This window comes from Sabethes cyaneus, chromosome 2, assembly GCF_943734655.1.
Source record: "Sabethes cyaneus chromosome 2, idSabCyanKW18_F2, whole genome shotgun sequence".
Taxonomy (NCBI): domain Eukaryota; kingdom Metazoa; phylum Arthropoda; class Insecta; order Diptera; family Culicidae; genus Sabethes; species Sabethes cyaneus.
Window position 1 is genome coordinate 157,188,765 of NC_071354.1, and position 21,050 is coordinate 157,209,814.

Genomic DNA, 21,050 nt, shown 5'->3' on the forward strand with positions numbered 1-21,050 from the left:
TCCCGTTCATAATTCCTGTATGCTTTATTAATGTTACATGTGCTAAGTTTTGCGGCAACAAACCCGGCATGACCATAATTTATGCGATGCACTTATAGAGCAATGGGAATACCATAGGTGAGTTTAAACAAAAGATAGTACTTGCAAAAATTCTGCATTTTCAGCAAATCTAATTTCAATGTGGTTCAACCGCGTTGAACTTCTTGAAAGTATTCTATGCTGTTTCGTAGAAAGCTTAAAAAGCACAAATGTTTTTGGAACTGGAAGAAAATAATTTCCGAAAAACACACATAAACAAAACGAAGCACTTGAATAGCATTAGGAGTTTATTTTAGTAACCTTTAGAAAGCAACAGACAGCGGTAGGAAATTCGTCAGAAATGGATAATCAGCAGTCTCGTCTTTCAAAGCGACGGTCCTCCTTTTTTACCAAAATATTATGATGAATAATGAGTCTGAAGACGGTACCTTGTTTAGCAAAGAGTGCAACGATGCTTTTAAAACTGTAAAACATGCCAAATATACAGATGTAAGTTCATTTATTTGACGGGTACTGAAACAAAAAGAGCCTAGACCAATGATTGTCCGTAAACAATTGATTTAAACGCACCTAGTCGGCTACTGTCAAGGTGATACTAATGACTCCGATATAGGAGCAAATCGATCACGGAACGTGTCTACTCGTATGTCAAAGTTAGCATAACGTTTTCACCGTCACGTGTTTAAGTGCACAAAGCATGACATGTGTCGCTCGATATCGTCTGGGAAAAGCAGTTTGATAGTAGGGTAATTGATCTTGAATGGACCTATTTAGCGCTTTTTAACACCAACACTCGCACTCCTGCTCAATTTACTCGTCATTTATAAATGATATGTGGTGATGTTACTATTTGTTGGAAAGTACCATCTTTTTTCTACATTATCAGTACTTTAAAAATGTATAATTGATGAAACTTTTATTAAATATATCGTTTTTTGCCAAAGCCTTTTTTTGATCTTGAATGGACCCAACATGATCTTGAATTGGACCTATTTTTGATTTTGAAATGGACCTAAATTTGGATTGTCATAGTTTCTGCCATGTAAATGAACAAAATAATAACAAAGAATATTTTTTAATAGTACAACTACACTACTGTTATTTATTAATAGGACACAAGGTTGAACAGCTTTTACCTTTCTTATACTCTGTTAGAAAGGTATGAAAGTCGGTTGAAAAATTTGAAATCAGTCACAGTCGCCGAGGGTCTTGTTTTTATGTCAGCCCAACAATTGAACAATGTTTCAGTGACTTGATATGCGTTATGTATGTATCTGTGTGTGACATTTGTATATTGGGAATTTATTATTACCTGTTGTTCAGATATGGTTGAAACGATTTCTACGTCATTTAAACCATTCACTAAAAATATGTAATATAACTTGTATTAAACGTAGTTTATCAAGTACAGTGGGGTTTGAGTTTTTATTTAGTGACTACATATTTCGAAAGGTCAGACTTTTACTGACGTAGGACTACGTCTTACTGCAAAGTATCTAAAGGTTTGCGACAGTCCCTGTCGAACATTTTGAATACAAAACCGTTGCAATCGTGAAAAATTCGTTAATTAGTGGTAATTATACAATTTTTGACACATTTATATGCAATTTTTTCAGTTAAAAAATGGTCTAGATTTTGCCATGGTTTCGATTTTGGCAACATAGGCGACACGCATCTGTTGTCAAATTCGAAATCATACTGTAAATGGTGCTTGAAAAAATTAGACTTGGTAATTCTACTAGGTTTAAAGGTAAGGTTAGATACTAGGTTTTATTTTTAAATGATAGTCGATGAAGAACTGTACCAGATAGAAAATAGGTGAACCTTCCTATTTTCTATTTGGTACAGTTGAATATTTTAGATCTCAGGGTCACTCAATTTCGGTGGACAAGGAGGTATTAATTTTGTCACAAGTCAGAGGGGAGAGGTGCTTAAAGAAAACTTTACATCCCCCAAGAAAAAAATCAGAGGGGTTATGTATAAGATACGACCAAAGCAAGAACAGATTTGGTTTTCACGCTTAAACTTTAAATAAAAATGCTTAAAACCCATGTTTTTTGCTCGATAAAAAAATTCACTTTGTTCCCCCCTTCAGTGGCCCAACACCGGAAGGACAAAAACTTTATAAAATATTTGTAATGGCCTAATTTTACTTTATTCTGAGCCTCATAATTATTTTAACTAAACTATTTAGAAAATTATCAAATACAATATTATTTTTTTGGGCATATCCAGTTCGAAAATGGTCCAGATATTGATCCAAATTTTATATTTTTTGCACCATATCATTATCCAGGCCTTTACCTAATTTCTAAATCCTCCATTGACGCACAGATGATTTTATTGCCAAACCGGGTAATTTTGTAGGACGGTTGGGCATCACATAGTTTCACGAGTGTGAGGAAGTTGACGTTCTTAACCATCAGAGGTGGCTTCTTCTTTTTACTCAGACGAGTCTGATTTTGTGACTACAGGATCCGGTTGAATTTTATTGGCCTTAGGGTTTTCGGTCAGCGCGCTAAAGGGGTTTTGAAGCTTTGGTATATGCTTGATTAACGTGTTTAAACTATTTCTCATCTGAGTTTTGTCAAAACTTAAACTTACAGCAAAACTTTTTGCTGTATTTATATGGAAAATACAGTACGTTATTTGTCCATGAAAAAAAATTTTGAGTCCAACCATTTTTACGATGTTGCTCGTAGATAGTTAAGCAGGGATAACCACTTTAAATAGAGTTTGGAATATTAGCTTCGTAACTCAATTCGAAGTTCCAGTTCTAGACTTTCCTATACAATAAAGCTATATATAAATCTTCAAAATTGTATTCTCAAATAACTTGTTTCATTCTTCTGTGTATTACTTTTAATGGTACAAGAATTGTCCCGTTTAGCATAATTTGGGATTTTTTTTACATAGGGCGAACAAATTGGGAAAATTTTACTCTACTTATATAGATTACTTATATAGATTATATAGATTACACTTTTGCTTCGTGCTAAAACAAATACGTAAAATCCAATTGAAAAATTTAAGTGTAACTGGTTTTGTGCTAAATGCAAATGAAGCAAAAATAACTCTTTTTTAAGGGGCATAGTACCTTTTACACCATATTTTTTGCCTAATTTCAAATAATTTTTTCTCGATAACGTGAAAGGCAAATTGAATCGGGTTTTTTGCATTCGAAACATTGCATTTTATACTAATATTTGCAATTTTGTTTTCATAAGGGAACCTCTTCCCCTTGCCCCTACGGCTCCTTGAAGATAGTCGTTCAAAAAAACCATGAATTACGGTACCATGGATTGGCCCTGGGGGCTTATCCGGATTGAAAAATTCCAAAACGACATGAAAGAACATTTAATTATCTCGTGTTTGATCCATCCTTTTTTAGAATCCGAACACATAACAAAATGGCGGACATTGATACATAAAGTATGGTTTTTAAGCGAAAAAATTGACTTTAAACATTTCTAAAAAATACAAAAATTACAATATCAAGAAAAGGATGGGTCAAACACGAGATAATTTTGTTGGCTTTCAAACAAAAAAAGAATCATAAGAATTGCTTGAGCCGTTCTTGAGATATTTATGGTACCGACTTTCAAAACCTGGTTTCGAGAAAAACGACGTTGAAGTTTTTACTCGTTGTTTAATCGCTCCAGACATGCGTGGTACAAATAGCTGTAACTTTGTCAATATTTGGAATTCATGCAAACGACTTCAAACACATATGGTTAAAATGTTAATCTTTCGAAATAATCAATAAAAAAATTTAGGTTTTAAAAAATTGAAAAGGTACTATGCCCCCTTAACAGAAGGCAGTTAGTATCCCTCTTATCTTTTGATCCATCTTATCTTTTAATCAATGATGGTTAAAATTTTTGTACAATACTGATTTTGTACAAATTAAGTTTATATTATTTTAAGCATAAAATGACATATGTTAGCTAACTAATTAGGAAGACTTTTTAGTTTCAAAACTAGAGGCTACAATGTACAAACACTATGAAGCAACTACAAAAAAGGATGAGTGATAGTTAGTTTTATCAATATAATTAAGTTTTTATTTAGGCTATAAATCAAGCCTACTTTCAATATCCCGTGCTTATAGATTAATTATAAACGGAGATACTATAGTGACTACAAGCAGTTTTATGGAATATAGAACGGCGTGTTCGTTGGTGGTAGGCAATGATAGCTACCGGCAGTGATGTCTCGGAGCGCAAAACTAGGTCCATTCTAAAATCAATACTAGGTCCATTCAAGATCAAAAAAGGGGGTTAACATTTTTAAGGAATTTGAAGATTTTACTGGTTTTACTGAACTTTTAAATACCTAAATTGAAATTACAAATATTTTAGCATCATTTTAAGAGCATTGTTTTATTTCAAACCAGAAGGGTTCCGGGTAGTAACAGTTTGAAAATACTCTATGGTGACTGCCAAAACGCTGAAAAACAGCTACTTTTAAATACGCGGCAATAAAGTAGTTTTGGCTATAATTTTAATTTAATTTTAGTATATTTACGTTCAGAAATGATTAAAAATAAACATAAAAGCTAAATACAGTACAAAGACTTGATAATTATATCCTAAAATTCTTATTTAAAAATAGGTCCATTCAAGATCAGAATTCGACTAGGTCCATTTCAAAATCATTTACCCTAAATAAATGCTATTACCTACATGCATGTCGCACGGTAGGTTGTACAAAGCTCTATTCATAAGGTAGTCGTCGTAGGTCAGAGAAATGCCTGTATGCCAGAACTGACTGCGTGTGCACTTGTAAGAAATTCATGAATGATATAATCGCCAGCCGAGCCGTCGTCCGTCGCAAGGAACGGCGTGTCGCCGTCGACGACGGTGGCAAAGCCGCTGCTGCTACAAAGGTATAAATAGATGGGATACGTCGTTTAAATTGCTGTAAAGAACCTTCAATGGTGACCGCATCGCACTGAATCACTCAGCACTCAGTAACGTCAAGCGGTATTTGATGGAACAGGAACAGTAATACCTATGTACTTTTCTGATACAATAGAAGGCACGACTTAAAACATTGAAAGCGTTTTCTACTTGCCACAATTATCAAGTGAGTAAGGCAGTGAGATAGACTTCAGTTGAGTCATTACTTCGGTGTCATGTAAAATAAACATATCGGGTGCTGTGTCGCTAAATATTTACGTTGACGTTAATAGGATGAAAAGTACATTAACATAAGGATTATATTCACACTTAATTTTTTGACGAAATTAGAACTGCTGAATATTTGGTAAAAATTTCGGTGATGCCAAAAATTACTGAAGATCCGAAAACGTTGATATCCATAACCAAATTTTGACGTAGAATTACGTCTTACCGCAGGGTGTCAATCCAAAATTTGGATTCAACCCAGCGTCACGAAAGAATGAAAGATTTTGAACGCTAATAGCTCTGCCAATTATGAATGGATTTTCATAGTTTAGATACCGATCGATTCATAAAAAATGTAGCAATTATGTGATTTCTATTGTAACATTCTTTTTCAATCACTAATTAGTAAAAATTACCGAACAGTTTCAAGGTCAAATTATCCCATACATTTTCTATGTGATCGCCTTACTCCACAGACAGAGACGACAGTTAAATACACCATATATTTAATGTGATTTAGATTACTTTATGTTTAGAAAAAAGCAAACACCCTCATCCCAATAGGTCGAAGATTCTTTACGACGTTTTGACTTATACTAATTTGATATCTGTGCTTGGGAAGTGTGCCAGAAAGAGTGACAAAGTCCTCTCGTCCTAACAAGATTTCTTAGGACTGCGACAAACCTACTCCAGTTTGATGCCCTGGAAGTAAATAATTTTGTGAAAGCATAACACCACCCCTTCCTTTCAACCTAGTTTATTTTTAAACATTGCATCTAGTCCAAATTGATGTCCTGAAGGTGAAACGTCACAGAAAAGTGAGCAGCAATCACAGAAATTTGGATTCCTCAACCTGTAGCACAGTCAAGCCATTTTAACATAATAATTTTTTGATATCATCAAAATACATATATATATGAGATTAGTGTTTGATATCAACGAGAGAATTTTGTTAATAGCTGGGAGCTTGAAGGAGATACGGTTCGTTACTTGGGTGTTCGTTAGTTGGGTCATGCTCCAACTTCAATGTCAAAATTCTATTGAGCTTCTGTGTTTAAAAATTTCAAACAACTGTCAGTCAGCCCAATTAGCGAATCAGCTAAAGTGCAGTCGTGACCCAATTAACGGATTCAGGCTGTACTCCGATTCTGGCACTGGTAAAAATATTTGTTTTTGGTATCACAAATTACACAAAATACATACCAAAAATACGACACAATTATTTTGCACTATTATTCACTTAACGCTATTTTGCGCCACACATATGTCAATATGGTGTGAAAGACAAGTCAAGGTTTTTTCGCCTTGAACCCGCCTAACGTAGTTCTACGAAAGCTACGCGGTTGTATGTGGAATACAACCTTTCTGGTTTTTTTTACCGAACGTTTACCAGTTCTAATTTCGTCAAAAAAATACAGTTTTCCGTAAAAAAAATTAAGTGTATTCCAAAATGCTAAAAACAAGCCTTCGTTTTCCTTCTACGATACCTGGTTCAAAAGTTATGAATTTTTAAAATACCGTCATCCGGGGTGAGTTTGTGCCAAAAAAACATGTTATTGTTCTTAACGCTCAGTAGACACACAATTTAGGAACTAAGTTGATTTAAAACCTGTCAATATATACTAAATTGTTCAATTACCAACTACCGTAGAGATGGTTTAGTTACAATGAAACTTAATTTTACTGAAAGTGCATGAACTTTGGAACAATCTCACCCCTTCTATCGGGTGACATTGTGCCAAAAACATAAAGTTAAGGTAAATACCTAAACAGTGATCATTAGCATGATTATAAACAATACACATAAATATCAGTATAAAGTAGTTCGCATGGGGCCGTCCATGAACTAAGTGGACTATTGAGGGCAGAGGGTCGGCCCAAAACAACGTATCATACAAAAAGTATGAACGAAAATAACCCGGGGAGGTCTGAAATAATCAAAAATGAGTTCGTGGTCAATGGACAGCCTTTATATAGCCAGTAGCGTTTCTAGGGTTAACAAGCGGGAGATATAGGGATGGCGTGTATCCTAAGGTGGCATACCTATTTGATCATTTAACAAAAGTAACCATTACTTCGTTCGAGAACCCGCAGCCGCAGGACATGTGGACCACTCCCCTCCTTAAAACTGGCAGTTTATACACGGTATAATATATTTGTCTTATATTAGAGTGTTCATTCAAAGCATCTGAAATTTCCCGAGAAAAAGTAAAAATTAGTTTAAATTATTTAGCAGACCTACGATGCTGTTTGCTCCAAAATGGATGATGCAATCTAATCTGTCAAAATATTGTGCTCAATAGTAAAGAATGTGAGTGCACTGGTGTATACTGACGTATTTTTGTTGTGTATGTGAAATCCACAAATTGGATCGATCATTATGGCTTGGCACAATCTCACCCCCGTGAAGCGAAAAGTACAAAGCTTGGAAAAATATTATTTTCGTAATCAAAACTTATCCGTTGCATAATAACCTTTCAATACATTGTAAATGATTACTTTATATATTTTCAAAATAGCAAGTCGATACGATTTCTTGATTGGGTTGGTTTATTTTTTTTACTAGCGTTATTTCCGAGTATTTTTGATCGCGAACTTTGAAACCCGGTTTAGGCTAAGTAGTTTGGTGATATTATCTGGTTCCATTCTAAGTTATGAATAAATATGTTATGTTTATCATCATTTTGAATTTTGGTCACCAGTTTCCATAGATATAATAAATTTCAAATAAACATTTTGGTTTTTGGCACAATCTCACCCCCGTGGCACAATGTCACCCCAGATGGCGGTACGCGATGTCCGAAAAATCGGAAAATTTTCGTTACAAGTTTTCTGCAAAAACGGGAGACATCTAATTATTTAAGTACTATTTTCTTAAAACAAAATTTTATTGAAATTTTAAAACCTTCGACCTATTTTGTTTGATAATTTTGAAAAATAAAGGCGGTTCCTTTTTGGTTTTGTCTGTTCCGTTTTACATCGTTTTGCCGTCTTTTCTGTCGCGTTTATTCTGTTTTCGGCTTCCTTTTTTCCTTTACCTCTTCACTTTTCTTTGTTTCATAATTCGTTTTTTTCTTTTTCGTTGTATCGTTTTCTTTGGTCCATTTTTCCTGTTTTTGTTTTCTTTTTTCTGTCTCATTATACCGTTTTTTGAACCATATTTCTTCTCTAATATCTTGTTTGGCCTCTTTTTCCCATTTCCTCGTTTCCTCTATCGGTTTTTTTCTCTCGCTATTCTTCTGTCTCTTTTTGGTTTTTCTTGCTTTCTGTCTCATATTTCCTTTCTTAACTCGTTTTCGGTCTTTTTGTATCTCGTTTTTCTTTTTTTCCTCCCACTGTTTGCCTTTTCTACGTTTTTTGTCATCGTTTGCTGTTCTGTTTTTCGATCTTTTTCCGAGTCCTGATTTTCCTCTAATCCGTTTTCGGTTTTTTCGTTCCGTTTTTCCTGTTCCTGCCTCTTTTTTGATTTTTTTTATTCTGTTCCGACTTTTTTCGACCCCGAATTCCATCAATTTTCACTGTTTAACTCCTTTTCTATCCCGTGTTTCGTTTTCGTCTGTTTCGTTCTACCGTTTTTAATATTCTACTTTTATTTCTTTGCCGTCACGTTCTGTTTTCTTTTTCGTTATTTTCCTGTCTTCTATTTTAGTTTTTTCGTATCTATTTTCCTTTTTCTTTCCTGTTTTGCTTTTCTGTCCAGTTTGTCCTTATTTTCTTTCGTGTTTTTCTTTATTCTCTTATCGTTCTTCTTTTCTCTTCCGTTTGTTCTCTTGCTCTTTTTCCGTCGCAAATTGCTTCGTTTTGCCTTTTTACGTTTTCTCATTTTCCCGTTTTAATCTTTTTACGTGCCGTTCTTTCTTGTTTTTACAAGTTTCTCTGTCTCTCTCGCTAGCTCGCGCATTTTTTTCTTTCTTCTGTTCATACGTTTTCCTTTTGACACGTTTTTCTTTGTGCTCTTTTTCGTTTTTTCTCCTTCAGTCTCATTTTTCCTTTTTTGCTTTTTTTACATAATTTACTCTAAAGTTGTCCTTAAAAACGGAAATGAATTAGTTTTAAATTGTACATTAAACTACACGCGAAATTGGTTTTAAAATCTGACATAAAATTGTATTTGATGTCGGACTTAACCCTCTAACGGGTAAGACCGTCTGTAGACGGCCTTCGCTTTTGGAGCTCCAGAGCCGAATACGAAAATTTTCTGGAATTGACAATATGAGAAATTTGTTCAAAACAGATTTCCTGACATGTTGATACTAATATCACAAAATTCTGACCATGCGTTTAAAAGTTATCATCTTTCAAAAACAAAAATTCCGAAAAATTCCGAAAAAAATTATGGTGCGAAAATCTCCTATTTTACGTTTGAAGAAAAATGATATCTAGAACAAAACGTTCAATCTCAAACTTTTCCTATGAGTAATTTACATGCTTTTTTTCAATTTTGTGAGATATTTGAACTGAAAAAATATTTGGGTAGAGCGTTAGGCATAAAAAACTAAAAAGAGAAATTGGACTATTTCATACCTAGCGGTCCTCCAGATAAATATTTTCTCATGAAAATCGACACTCGAGCTTCTTTTGAGTGTACTTGCATGATAAAGTAATCATTTGCTCGATCGCATCGTTTTTACGATGTTGCCCGTTAGAGGGTTAAAACCAAAGTAAACTATCTGGTAGCCAGCACTGCTTGGAGGCCTGAAAGTGAATCTCTATAATCTATATCTATACCTATAAAAATGAATTTCTGTTTGTATGTTAATTGTAGACTCAAAAACTACCGAACCGATTGGCGTGAAAATGTGTATTCAGGGGTTTTTGGGGCCGGGGAAGGCTCTTATGATGGTTTAGATACTCCTTTAAGAGGGGGGCTCCCATACAAATGAAACACAAATTCCTGCATAACTTGAGAACTAATCAAGCAAATGGAATCAAATTTGGCATGTGAGGGTTTTTGGAAGCAGGATTTTTTTCTATGATGATTTGAGACCCCTCCTTTCTTTAAGATGGGAGGTTTCCGCAAAACGGTATTCGGCGAAATATTATGCAATCCTAAACTGTTGGGGAAGGATAAGTGCTTGATGCGAAAAATGTAGATTCAGGCAAACTGAAAACTTCTTGATATTAGGCCAAAAATATTAACGAAGGTGAGAGTTGAACTCACAGCTCTCAATCTCTAGTCGAGTGTGTCGTTTTACCAATTACACTACTAAGCTGTCTATTATCAAGCATTTATTTTTCCACAACAGAAAAATTAAGCCGACTTACCATCGGATTTAGTATGAAAAAACTGTTTTCACAAAATAACCATATCTTCAAAAAATCATAAATAAATTTACACAAGCAGGTATCATTAAATTTAGATTTATTGGCGAACAGGAACAGTTATTTTCACCCTCAATTTTTTATCAGTGCGCGAAAGATTATTTTCACACATTGCTCTGCTACCTTTATTTTAAGCTAGCAACACATTGCTTAGTTTCTAAAGAAACAATGAAGCGTTAAATTCGCCATTAAGAGCATTAATTAGCATCAATCGGCTTCCATCGTTCTTCCAGCTTAACAGACAAATTACCATAGAAAGCAACAAAGTAAAGTTGCAACATTCCACAATTTAAGCAGCACCATTTTAATTTACTAATTTAACTACGATATCCATCACATTTCACGACAAGCACATCAAAGTCCCTCTCCGGTTCGTAGCGTGCTGAGGGATAGATCAGGATATTTCTATATTGCGAGTTCAGCCCGAGCGAGTAGAAGTGGCACAATTTGCTCCGCTCGCTTTAAAATGCAATAACGGTTAGTCCATAGAGAATGGAAATAAATATAAAAAAATGGTACGACAACGGCAATGCTTTTATGCTCACTAGTTCCAGAGCATCAAAGACTGGCCAGAGCGCAGTGAACCAGTCAAAGATCACGCTTTCACCGTTTTTTGCACATGTTTTATGTACAAAGGAAGCGTCAAGCGTGCAGTTCGTGATCTGGTTCAGTCTGCACATGAGTGAGTGGTGTCGGTTCCTAACGACAGAAAAAATAAAATTGCTGGACACGGATGAAAGTGAGAAGTTGATTGTTTTCAGGCGATAACAGCAAATTACTTGAAATATTTTTAGTAAATTTTTTTGGTTTATCAGCTAACACAGCAATTTTCGATTCTATACACTCACTTATTGCTGTTGATTTTGATCGTCATTTAAAGCTGCAACTGAATTGAACTGTTTCTAGATTTTTGCCTAGAATGCATTACAGTTGAACCACAAATCATCTGCGCAATATTTCCGCAGGCTGCACTATCATGACAGAAAGATTCAAGCGGTCATAGACTTCGCCGCTTCCATCTCGGTGCTATCTGCGAAACAAACAACACGGTCAGTAAAGTAGAAGTGCAGAAACGCGTAAAGGAATTATGTCCATCCGTTACCGTTCGATATCAATTATCGAGGCATCCCTTCTAAATCTTGGTTCGCGCTTGCTGTGATCGGCACTTCGCTACACCGCGGTCAGAACCGGTTATGCGGGATCTACCGGAAATGCTTTCGGCGAATTAATTTTTCCTCGTCTTGCTTTTCTCGATCCTTTATCGTAAAACCAAACGGTCGAAGACACGCGTGGCAGCTTTAAGCGCAACTTAGCTCGAGCCTTTTGCGCTACTTCAAGAAAGCAGATGTTTGAAGAGTGGTGCTCACTATGTGTTTCAGGTTTTGCTCTTTTCGCAACTAACGTTTTGTTTTGTTCTACTGCCAATACTTGTGACGATTGCTGTTTTGAAATGCAAGTTTGAGAAAGAGGTAAATCAATTTTCAAAGCACAGGTTTGTACGAAATGGAACAAAATATCTACTCACAATCGACAGCAAATTCTTATTTGCTTCAGCGTCTGAAGTCTAAAGATTTGAAAATGTAAAGAAGGCTATTCGATAGCCTATATTGGCAATGCGTTCTCCAGATGACAGGTCAAACTCTACGTTCAAATATTGATTATGTTCGGAACAAGAAAATTATTACTTCTGTATTTTTTTGATAAGAAAATAACCCATTTGGTTTTAATGCTATATGCAGCGAAGCTTCCAGCGCTTGTCTGAATCACCACGAAATTTTAAAACAAACTCAAAAAGAGTTCAATCATTTTTCCGTATAACTGGCAAAAAATAGTCTACTGTTCGGGAAGCGTAGAACAAGAAATGGAGTAGAAGAGAAATGGCGTTACGCTTACTTGATCAAGAGCAGCGAGCAGCATGGGAAACAAAGCAAAATACTCGGGAAAACTTGCAGGAATGAAAAAAAAACGCCAAGACGTACGAAAGAAGTGAAGAGAAAAATGCTAATATGGAGATATAAATAAAATGCGAGAAAGACAGTTGATAGAAACGTAGTCTCCTATGTACTCACGGCTTACCGGGCTCAGCTCAGACACCGGACCAACAGGAGGCAACTGGCAAACCATAAGAAAAAGCCAGCTAGACATTGGCAGGATGTAAATAAATATCTTTCCCTAACTATTATTGTTATTATTTGAAAGCTTCTCCTTCACTTTTTTTGCCTCTGCTTCACACATCTGAAGTTTCTGAACATTGCAGCATTGGGCAATGAACGACCACCGATTATAAAGAATTCCATTCAATCGAATCAAGGCTGAGAAATGAATTCACTTTACACAGGTGTGTCATCATTAGGTCGTCGGTTAGCATGTTTGCAAAATTTATCTCGCGGTAAGTTACTCTAATACGATTAGAATAGGGCGATATTTGATGGTATGTTAACGGTAAAAAATCATGTCACCAATTATATCAGTAACTCCATAAAAACTACTATCGAAATTAAAAAATGCTCCGAGTTTGTTCAAAATTTGTAGATTTGTTCAATTTCAGAGGATTTTAGACCAGTAGTTTTTAATTTGCCGCAAAGGATGTTGCCAAGCTTGTTGTTTTGCCAATCTTTCTTTCTTTAAAAATTTATAACTTTTGAACCAGTGCACCGATTTTAATGATTATGGTATCAAATATCAGTGAAGTCTGACTTAAAGTAAATTTGGACGCCCCTCGTGCGTCACCCGGCACGCCTCTTGTGGTAGAAACGGAAACCATTTTACATGGCTTTGTTTACATGTTTATAAAGAACAACTTGTGCAAGTTTCGTCAAAATATTCTACCACGTTGCGGAGCATCAGTATAAAATGAAACTCGACCGAAGTAAAAAATCTCAGAAATACCGGGAACCGGACCGTGTCAACTCCTGTTATGTGCAACGACAAGAAGGGGAACCTGATTACCTAAAGATCGGAGATGGCCAGGCGTTGGAAACGACATTTCGATGCATTGTTAGACGGTGAACAAGATGGAGCGGTCAACAGAAACAGGATTGAGTACAAAGATGCGGATGTTGTGAAGCGATTAAAATACGGCAGGCTACAATAAGCTGGCCACGTAGCAGGGTTGCCGGATGAGAAACCAGCGAAAACAATCGTTAGCAGAGAACACGGCAGAGGCCGTTGACTTCAAGACATACCCCGTACCCGTTGAATGAGCGCTATTGACGAGGATGCTAGAGCAGCGAGTGTTAGGGGCAGCTGGAGAGCGACAGCTCAAGACTGAGTAATGTGGAGACAGCGGATTGTCGCCGAAAAAGTAAAGTAAGTACTTTATTTAAAGTATCTTCAACCGTCCAGAGTGTAATGAGTTCTATTAAGAAAAAAGTTCGAGATTTTACCAGAACCAGAAGAATACAATGATATAATACTGTAAAACTTGAAGCTGAATCAAAATACTGCAATTCAGTCATTTATGGTTTTTGTTGCAACACTTCAGTCCCGAATTATAAGTTGTTCTACGCGTCCTCATTAACTTTATACTTAAATTAACTTTTAGTGGGGGTTGCGATTGAATTGATCGAAAAAGCAACGGGAAAGAAAAACAAATCGTATCGAAAGAAAAAAAAATTACTGGTAGGATCAATTATACTTTTTGGACCGTTTAGCTTTGGTATTGACTTTTTAAATGGATTAGCTTTGAGTAAGGTAAGGTAAGGTAAGGTAAGGTCTCATCCGCTATAATAACGATGTCTGCCTTAACTTCTCATAGGTTTAACTGGAGAAAACCACTTCGCCCTTCGAGTCGGCATTGGCAAGAATTCGGCAATCCAGTGCCTCCACACCAGCGGTTTGTGTAAACCTACGACACCTTCCAGGTATGTTTCAGTGCATACTTATTGTCGTCGTAGGCAATCGGGGCTTAGAGCCGTCTGAGGATCCGAGAAGGAAATGATTCGGGGTGATCGGCGACCGGCGAGGACAACTCGTCATCTACGGACAATACGGCCAACGGGCGTGAATTATCGTTTTTTAGTAGTTCACCGGTTAGTATACGTGTGAGTTGGCCTTTTTAACGGATTGTACGAGGTGCTCCCACGCGCCTCTAAACTGCGGTGATTAAATGATTAAATGGTATGTATATCAGCAATAATTGGCGGTATGAATAAATCAGTTTGCCTTGCTTTTCCCGTATAAATTTTATGGAAGAGTTTACGTCTTTTATTTATACGGCCTAATATCCTCCCAGTTAGTTTCGAGAATACGATACTGGTCTAATAAGCCAGTCGTCATACGTTCGAGTCTCGGCTGGGCAGGTTTTCTGGAGTCAGTAGGATCGTTGCACTTGTTCCGTAATTGCCATCTGATCTAAGATAACCGGCTGCGAAGTCTGTCGATAAAAAAGGGTTAAGTCTTAAAGACGTTTATACCTAAGATCAAGGTTTTTTATATGAACAATAATGAGGTCTGTAGCTGGATGGCGTTTAGGTGGTCGTATCGGGCGCTTCCTCATTTCTTCACTACTTCGCAAGCATCTAAGCGACCACTCAACCGCAGCAATCCAACATCGGCGAGGACTGAAGTAAGCTTGTGTAGAGAGCTACTTTTTGGCAACACGTTCCTTCACGCCGCAGAATGGCAACCTTAATTAATGCAACGTGACCTAATTGGCGTTTCCAACTGGAGAACTTCTCCCATCGAAATAGCACACGATGTACTTTGTGGCGAAGTATATCGAAGCCACTCTTTCTTAGCTTTCTATCAGTTAGAGCGCTCATGACGAAATACTCGATTTTATGATAAAATCCAACATGGCTGCTAGTTTTTTCACTTCATCTAAAAGCCCTATCTCCCCGTCTCGTTTGTTGGTTAGTTCATAGCACACTTTAAATTGCCACAATAATTATATGAAAATTGTGAACTTGGCCACACATAATTAGTTGTTTCATTTAGTTAATGCCAATGCATACCTAATTTCATAAACGTATTTTATAAAATTTTAAACTGAAAATCGGTTGGTGGGCTCTTGGCGAAAACGGAGATTTTTAAACGATTTTCAACCAGTCCAGTACAAAAGTTCTAATATTTGAAGAGTGAAGACCTCGTGTTACTAGTGACCCCGCTTCAACGAGAATTACCTCAAATTACAAATGTCGAGTTCATTTGGTATTAAACTCTTGTCACTAGAGGTAATTTTATTTCTCCATCTTGTTCCTCTGCAAAAAGAAAAGAAGTCAACCGGCCCTGCTGGTATGAGTATAAAAGGGACCATTAAAATAGAAAATTTATGACACTTTGATAACGAGTCACATGCATCGATTTCAAATAATAATATTATTATTTTATTCCACGAACACATCAGTAGTGGTGCGACGCGATAAGTTATGACTCGTTATTTTACGTGTTCAACATCGACATCAGTCACGTTCCATGGAAAACATGTCACAAACTTTATCAGAATCATGAAACTAAGCTTAAAACAGACATGTTGACACCTTATCATAATATCTACAGCTGATGAAATCAATAATCTCTTGTGTTGGGGAATATAACAATTTGCTGAACTGCAACACTGCGTTCGTACCCTCTTGATATGGCTAGGTAGATATAGCAAGCATTTTCGATGAAAAATTAACTTTTACGCAAAAACTTGCTCCCAGTGGCTAACAAACGGAAAAAGAGATGACCTGATTGATGGACGTTTTCCAAATACTGAACTCTGACCACTTTCGTAGAGCATGCATCATTCAAATTCGACAGCTGCGTAGTATATTCCTGCTGTACGGTCGGTTTACGGTACCATTTTGAAGACCATCAAACTCAATTGGAATTACGGTAACTACCTGTGAACGACAGGTACGGCCACTTCAATTGAAGTGAGTTATAGTTAGGCCGGCTGGTGTCGGAAAGAAGCCGTGCACTCACCGCGATTAAATTTGAGCGAGCGTTCAAATACATAAGCGCGTTATATAAAACTATTAGGTAGTTCTCAGAAATCATGATTTATCGATGAAGCGATAACGGGGTGAAAAGAGCCGAGCTCAAAAAAAGGGGGTCGAATTAACCAGTTGCAGTGCATTTGCATTCATTTTGACCTCATCGATAATTGGCGTTCAGCATGAATGATTTTTCATGTTGAGGCTTAGTGGCGGGCGTCCAAAACAAAAAGAATTGTTACGGAAACAAAACAAATCAATCGTAATTTTGCACGCAGCTGAAACCGAGCGCATATTCAGAAACATAAACTGATAACAGTAATGAGGGCTTTGCGTAAAGTTTTCTCTTATGTTTGTTGATAAAAGGGTTACGGCGAAACGTTATCAGTTCCGTATTCAGTATTTGTATTCGGATCGTAAGTAATGTAACAAAATATAGAGTATGAGTTGGGGAGCCAAACTTATAACGTACGGCGGATCTTTCGGGTCTAGGTATATTGGCGATAACAAAAGGGGTCATTGATTTTCGTCGTGCAAGTTTCATTGTTTAAGTTGACGTTAAACGGATGTCTCATTCTGCTTTTTTTAAATTAGGTTTAAGTTTATCAAATTTCTATTCATTAACTTTTATTTTAGTTTCGCCTAAAAGAAACCCTAATGCGTTTTTTTTTAATTTTGCTTCAACATTGTTGAATTTTATTTTAATTCTCTTTTTATTTTGTTGAAATGTGACCCGGAACAGAAACAAGTCGGTTTAATTGATAAAAGTAGTTTATATTATAATTGTTTTTGCCTCAGTATTGTAGCTACAGTAAAACCTCGATATAAGGCAACCTCGATTTAAAGCATGTTCGATATGACATAACTCGATATACCGCCATCCAGGGTGACATTGTGCCACGGAGGTGAGATTGTGCCAAAAACCAACAATATTTGCTTATTAAAAAATGCAAGATCTATGCAAACTGATGGCTCAAATTCAAGATAATTTGAAACATGACATATTTAATCATAACTTAGAACCTGTTTCATAGATTGAGAAGAATTTATTGATGAAAAGCAAGATGAGACGAACGCTTCACAACGAATCAAATGTTCACCTTGAGACAAATTCTGGGAATTTAACTTGCACGCTCATCATGTATTTATAGTCTTCAAGGCGGTGTACGATGGACTTGAAAATTTTTTTAAGCGACGTCACATAATTTCATACCCGCCTCCCTCCTACGTCACAAATCGTCACGATTTGGCACCCCTCCCCTCTATAAGCGTGACGTACTTTATGGATGGTCGGCTTCAACCTGATCGAGCCATCTAGCACGTTGGGCCCTACTTCTCCTGTTGCCGGTGGGGTTCTTGAAGAGAACTGATTTCACTGCACAGTCGTCCGGCATCCTTGCAACGTGGCTTGCCCACCGTAGTCCCCGAATCTTCGCCAGGTGTACGATGGGAATCTCTCCAAGTAGCTCGTGATTCATACGCCTCCGCCACTCGCTTTCCGTTTTTATTCCGCCAAAAATAGCCCGCAACAGTTCGTTCGTAGTTCGTTTAAATATGGCTAGTGCACGTGCATGTCCTCCGTAAGCAACATTACTGTCCGTAGAGGACTACCGGTCTGATTAGCGTTTTGTACATCGTCAGCTTTGTATACACTCAAGTCGCTTTTTACGCGCAGGATACGTCCCGCGTAAATCAAAACCGCGTAAAAAACCGCGTAAATTCCGAAAACCGCGTAAACAATCGCGTAAATTCCGAAAACCGCGTATAAAAACCAAAATTTCGCGTAAAAAAAACTTTGTGGATTTCAACACTGCGCAAAAAAATAGACGTTTTGAGCACATCCGCGTAAATTCCGAAAACCTCGTAAAAAACCGCGTAAATTCCGAAAAGCGCGTAAAAAACCGCGTAAATTCCGAAAACCGCGAAACTTTTCACTTTTCTATGACGTTTAGCTTAGGACATTAAATTGGAGTTGATTCAATATTTAAAGATAAAATCGGTTGGAGAAAAAGGGTAGTTTTACCCTTTGACAAAATTGTTTACTTTCAGGACATCAAATTCTACTAGGTTAATTGTGCAAACGATAAAATCGGTTGAAGAAGAGGGGTGGTTTTGCACTCTGGCGTACTTCCCAAGCAGAGATACCAAATTGGTATAGGTTTAAAAGTCGTACAAAATCTTCGACCTGTTGGGAGGAGGGGTTTTGTTAGATTTTAGGTATGTAAAAGGAAACCACATTAAACAGATGGTGTGTTTAACTATCGTCTCTACTTGCGAAGCAAGGTAATCACGAAAAAATGTATGGGAAAAATGACCTTAAAGCTTTTCGTTAATTCACTATTTTGTGATTATGAAAATTGTAATAAAAACCACACAATTGCTACATCTATTATGAGTCGATCGGTATCTAAACTATGGAATTCAATTCACCATTGGCAGAGCCATGAGCGTTCAAAATCTTTCATTTTTCCGTGACGCTGAGTCCTACGTTAATAATTCCTTCTTTTTTTCTCACACAACTTCATAAAGATTCATAAAGATCTTTTTTTCTCAAGTACAGTAGGAGTTCGAATTTGGCAACAAATGCGTGTCGCCTATGTTGCCAAAATCGAAACCGTGCCAAAATCGAGACCCTTTTTCGATGTGGAAAAATTTAATGTAAATGCTTTAGAAATTGACTAAATCTCAACAATCAACGATTGCAGCCATTTTATGTTTAAAAAGTCCGTCAAGAGCTATCCGTACGGTGCAGATAAGCTATTGACACCCTGCGGTAAGACGTAGTCCTACGGCAATAAAAATATTGTTTAAAACCACATAACTTTTTTTCATGAACATACTGTGGGCATCATTTTTTCGTCATTTCAAGCATGTATGCAGATACTGATTAATATTAAAGTATATTTTTGGAAGTAAAATATCTTGTGTTGCCAAAAACGAATACTTTTGTTGCCACAATCGAGCCATGCCAAATTCGAAATCCAACTGTAGTCGCGAATTCATAAAGATTGATAGGTACCAAGTTTTAGTTTGAATGTATTTCGCATCCAAGTTGATTCTAATGCTGTTTTTTCGTGCCTATATCGCGTCAGTAAACGAAGACCCGCCATAGACGAAGTCATCCCGCACCCTACGGTTCTTTTGGATAAGAAAAGTAGACTGCGCATTTCACTGAAGATTTCGCTTTAAAACTATTTGGAAAATAATTTGATCTAATTTAATTTACAAAAAGTAATGTTTTCAAGCTGTTTCGCACGCGCTTTCATACTCACCAATTGCAAAAAGCATATTGACAACAAAAAATGTCGTCTCGAACAGGATCCCATGTCATAGTTGTTTTACCATTACAGCGCAACAACCGAATTCTTCCACTCAACAATCGTCGTCGTCGTCGCTCTTGGCTGTGTGCTCCGATCCGACGAGGAATCGGATCTCGTCTTGAGATATGGCGCCGTCTCTGGGTTTCGCTAAATTTCGCACGACACTGTACCCACAAAGCGTATAAAAATATTTACGCTCAATGACCTTTACGGTCTTCTGCTTGGCTTCTTCAACCACTTAAATTTTCCTCTTTACTGTGAATCACTAAAGATTTATGCACAATACTTTTTCGCTTTGTCGCCGCGGCAGCACTCGCAAAAAAAACACGTAGAAGTAGATCACCGAATGATACTCATTCCTCGCTAAAACGTAATGCTACACGTAGCGGTGATCAACTTTCTTGCTCGCTTTTTAGTTGCATATTACTCACATTTGGAGATAGTGCACTTTTTCCTAGCCACTTTTGGCAAACAGTAACCCTGCACATATACGTAGCCGTTTCTTGTGATGTTTTTCTCCATTCGCCATAGACTTTGCAGCTTAAGTTACTGCTGTTGTAGTGCAAGCTGTGAAACACGCGCAACAAAGGTGACTTAATTCACGTTACCTTTCTCGTTGATTCATCCAACCACTACACGAAGCTTTAGCGAGAATATAAACGCAATCAACACTCATACGGCTACAATTGGATTTATTATGTAAACTCCTAGGTCAATTCGACCAACAGCTTTTCGTTTCTATGTTAGTAACCAATGTTGGCAAAAGAACAAACAAACATACTAGTGAACTGTGAACAACACAGTTTCTTTCGTGAAAGACTCTACTGAATGATTGAAACTGATAACCTCTCTAATCAAACTCCCAAACGAGATCCTAAACGCATTAAAATATATTTAACAAAAACTGCACTGCCAATAACGGCATTGCAGTCTGTCTTCAAGAGAAGCCGTTAAAGATAGGCCTAATAGCGAAGAACTGCAGTGAGATGAAGGAACAAAGCTACTCGACAGATCGGCGCACATGGGTACGGGCGACGACGGGAGCGCGGGGTACGCAATGTTACTGTTGTGAAATGAGGTACACACGAACCAAACGGGACAAACTTCGAAACTCCGAACCGACTCCGACGGGTAATCTATGCTGACTGACTGCCTGATTCAATGGAACATGGAATGGAGCCAACAACGGACTATCTCTCGTTTGCAAGCAAGTACGATGGCTATAGAGTTGTTGGTTTGCGTTTATGTTTTACTCGCCATTCATCAGCATGCTGGTTCGAGATGATCAAATTTTCAGAAAATGAAACATGGTGAAAGTA

The 21,050-nt window shown here is 37.1% G+C and overlaps 1 protein-coding gene across 4 annotated transcripts in view; it reads right to left on the minus strand.

Moving 5' to 3' along the window:
* The window catches only part of LOC128737303 (sodium/potassium-transporting ATPase subunit beta-1-interacting protein), a 93,902-nt gene extending 73,065 nt beyond the window's left edge, over positions 1 to 20,837 (minus strand). For 2 of the 4 annotated variants that reach the window (XM_053831919.1, XM_053831917.1), the window contains exon 1: positions 19,684 to 20,837. In XM_053831919.1, coding sequence (XP_053687894.1) covers positions 19,684 to 19,737 — 54 coding nt within the window. In that variant the 5' untranslated portion in view covers positions 19,738 to 20,837. Of the gene's footprint in view, positions 1 to 7,211; positions 7,357 to 19,683 lie in introns of all 4 variants that reach the window. The other 2 variants (XM_053831915.1, XM_053831916.1) reach the window with 2 other exon arrangements.
* Between the last annotated feature and the right edge of the window lie 213 nt (positions 20,838 to 21,050).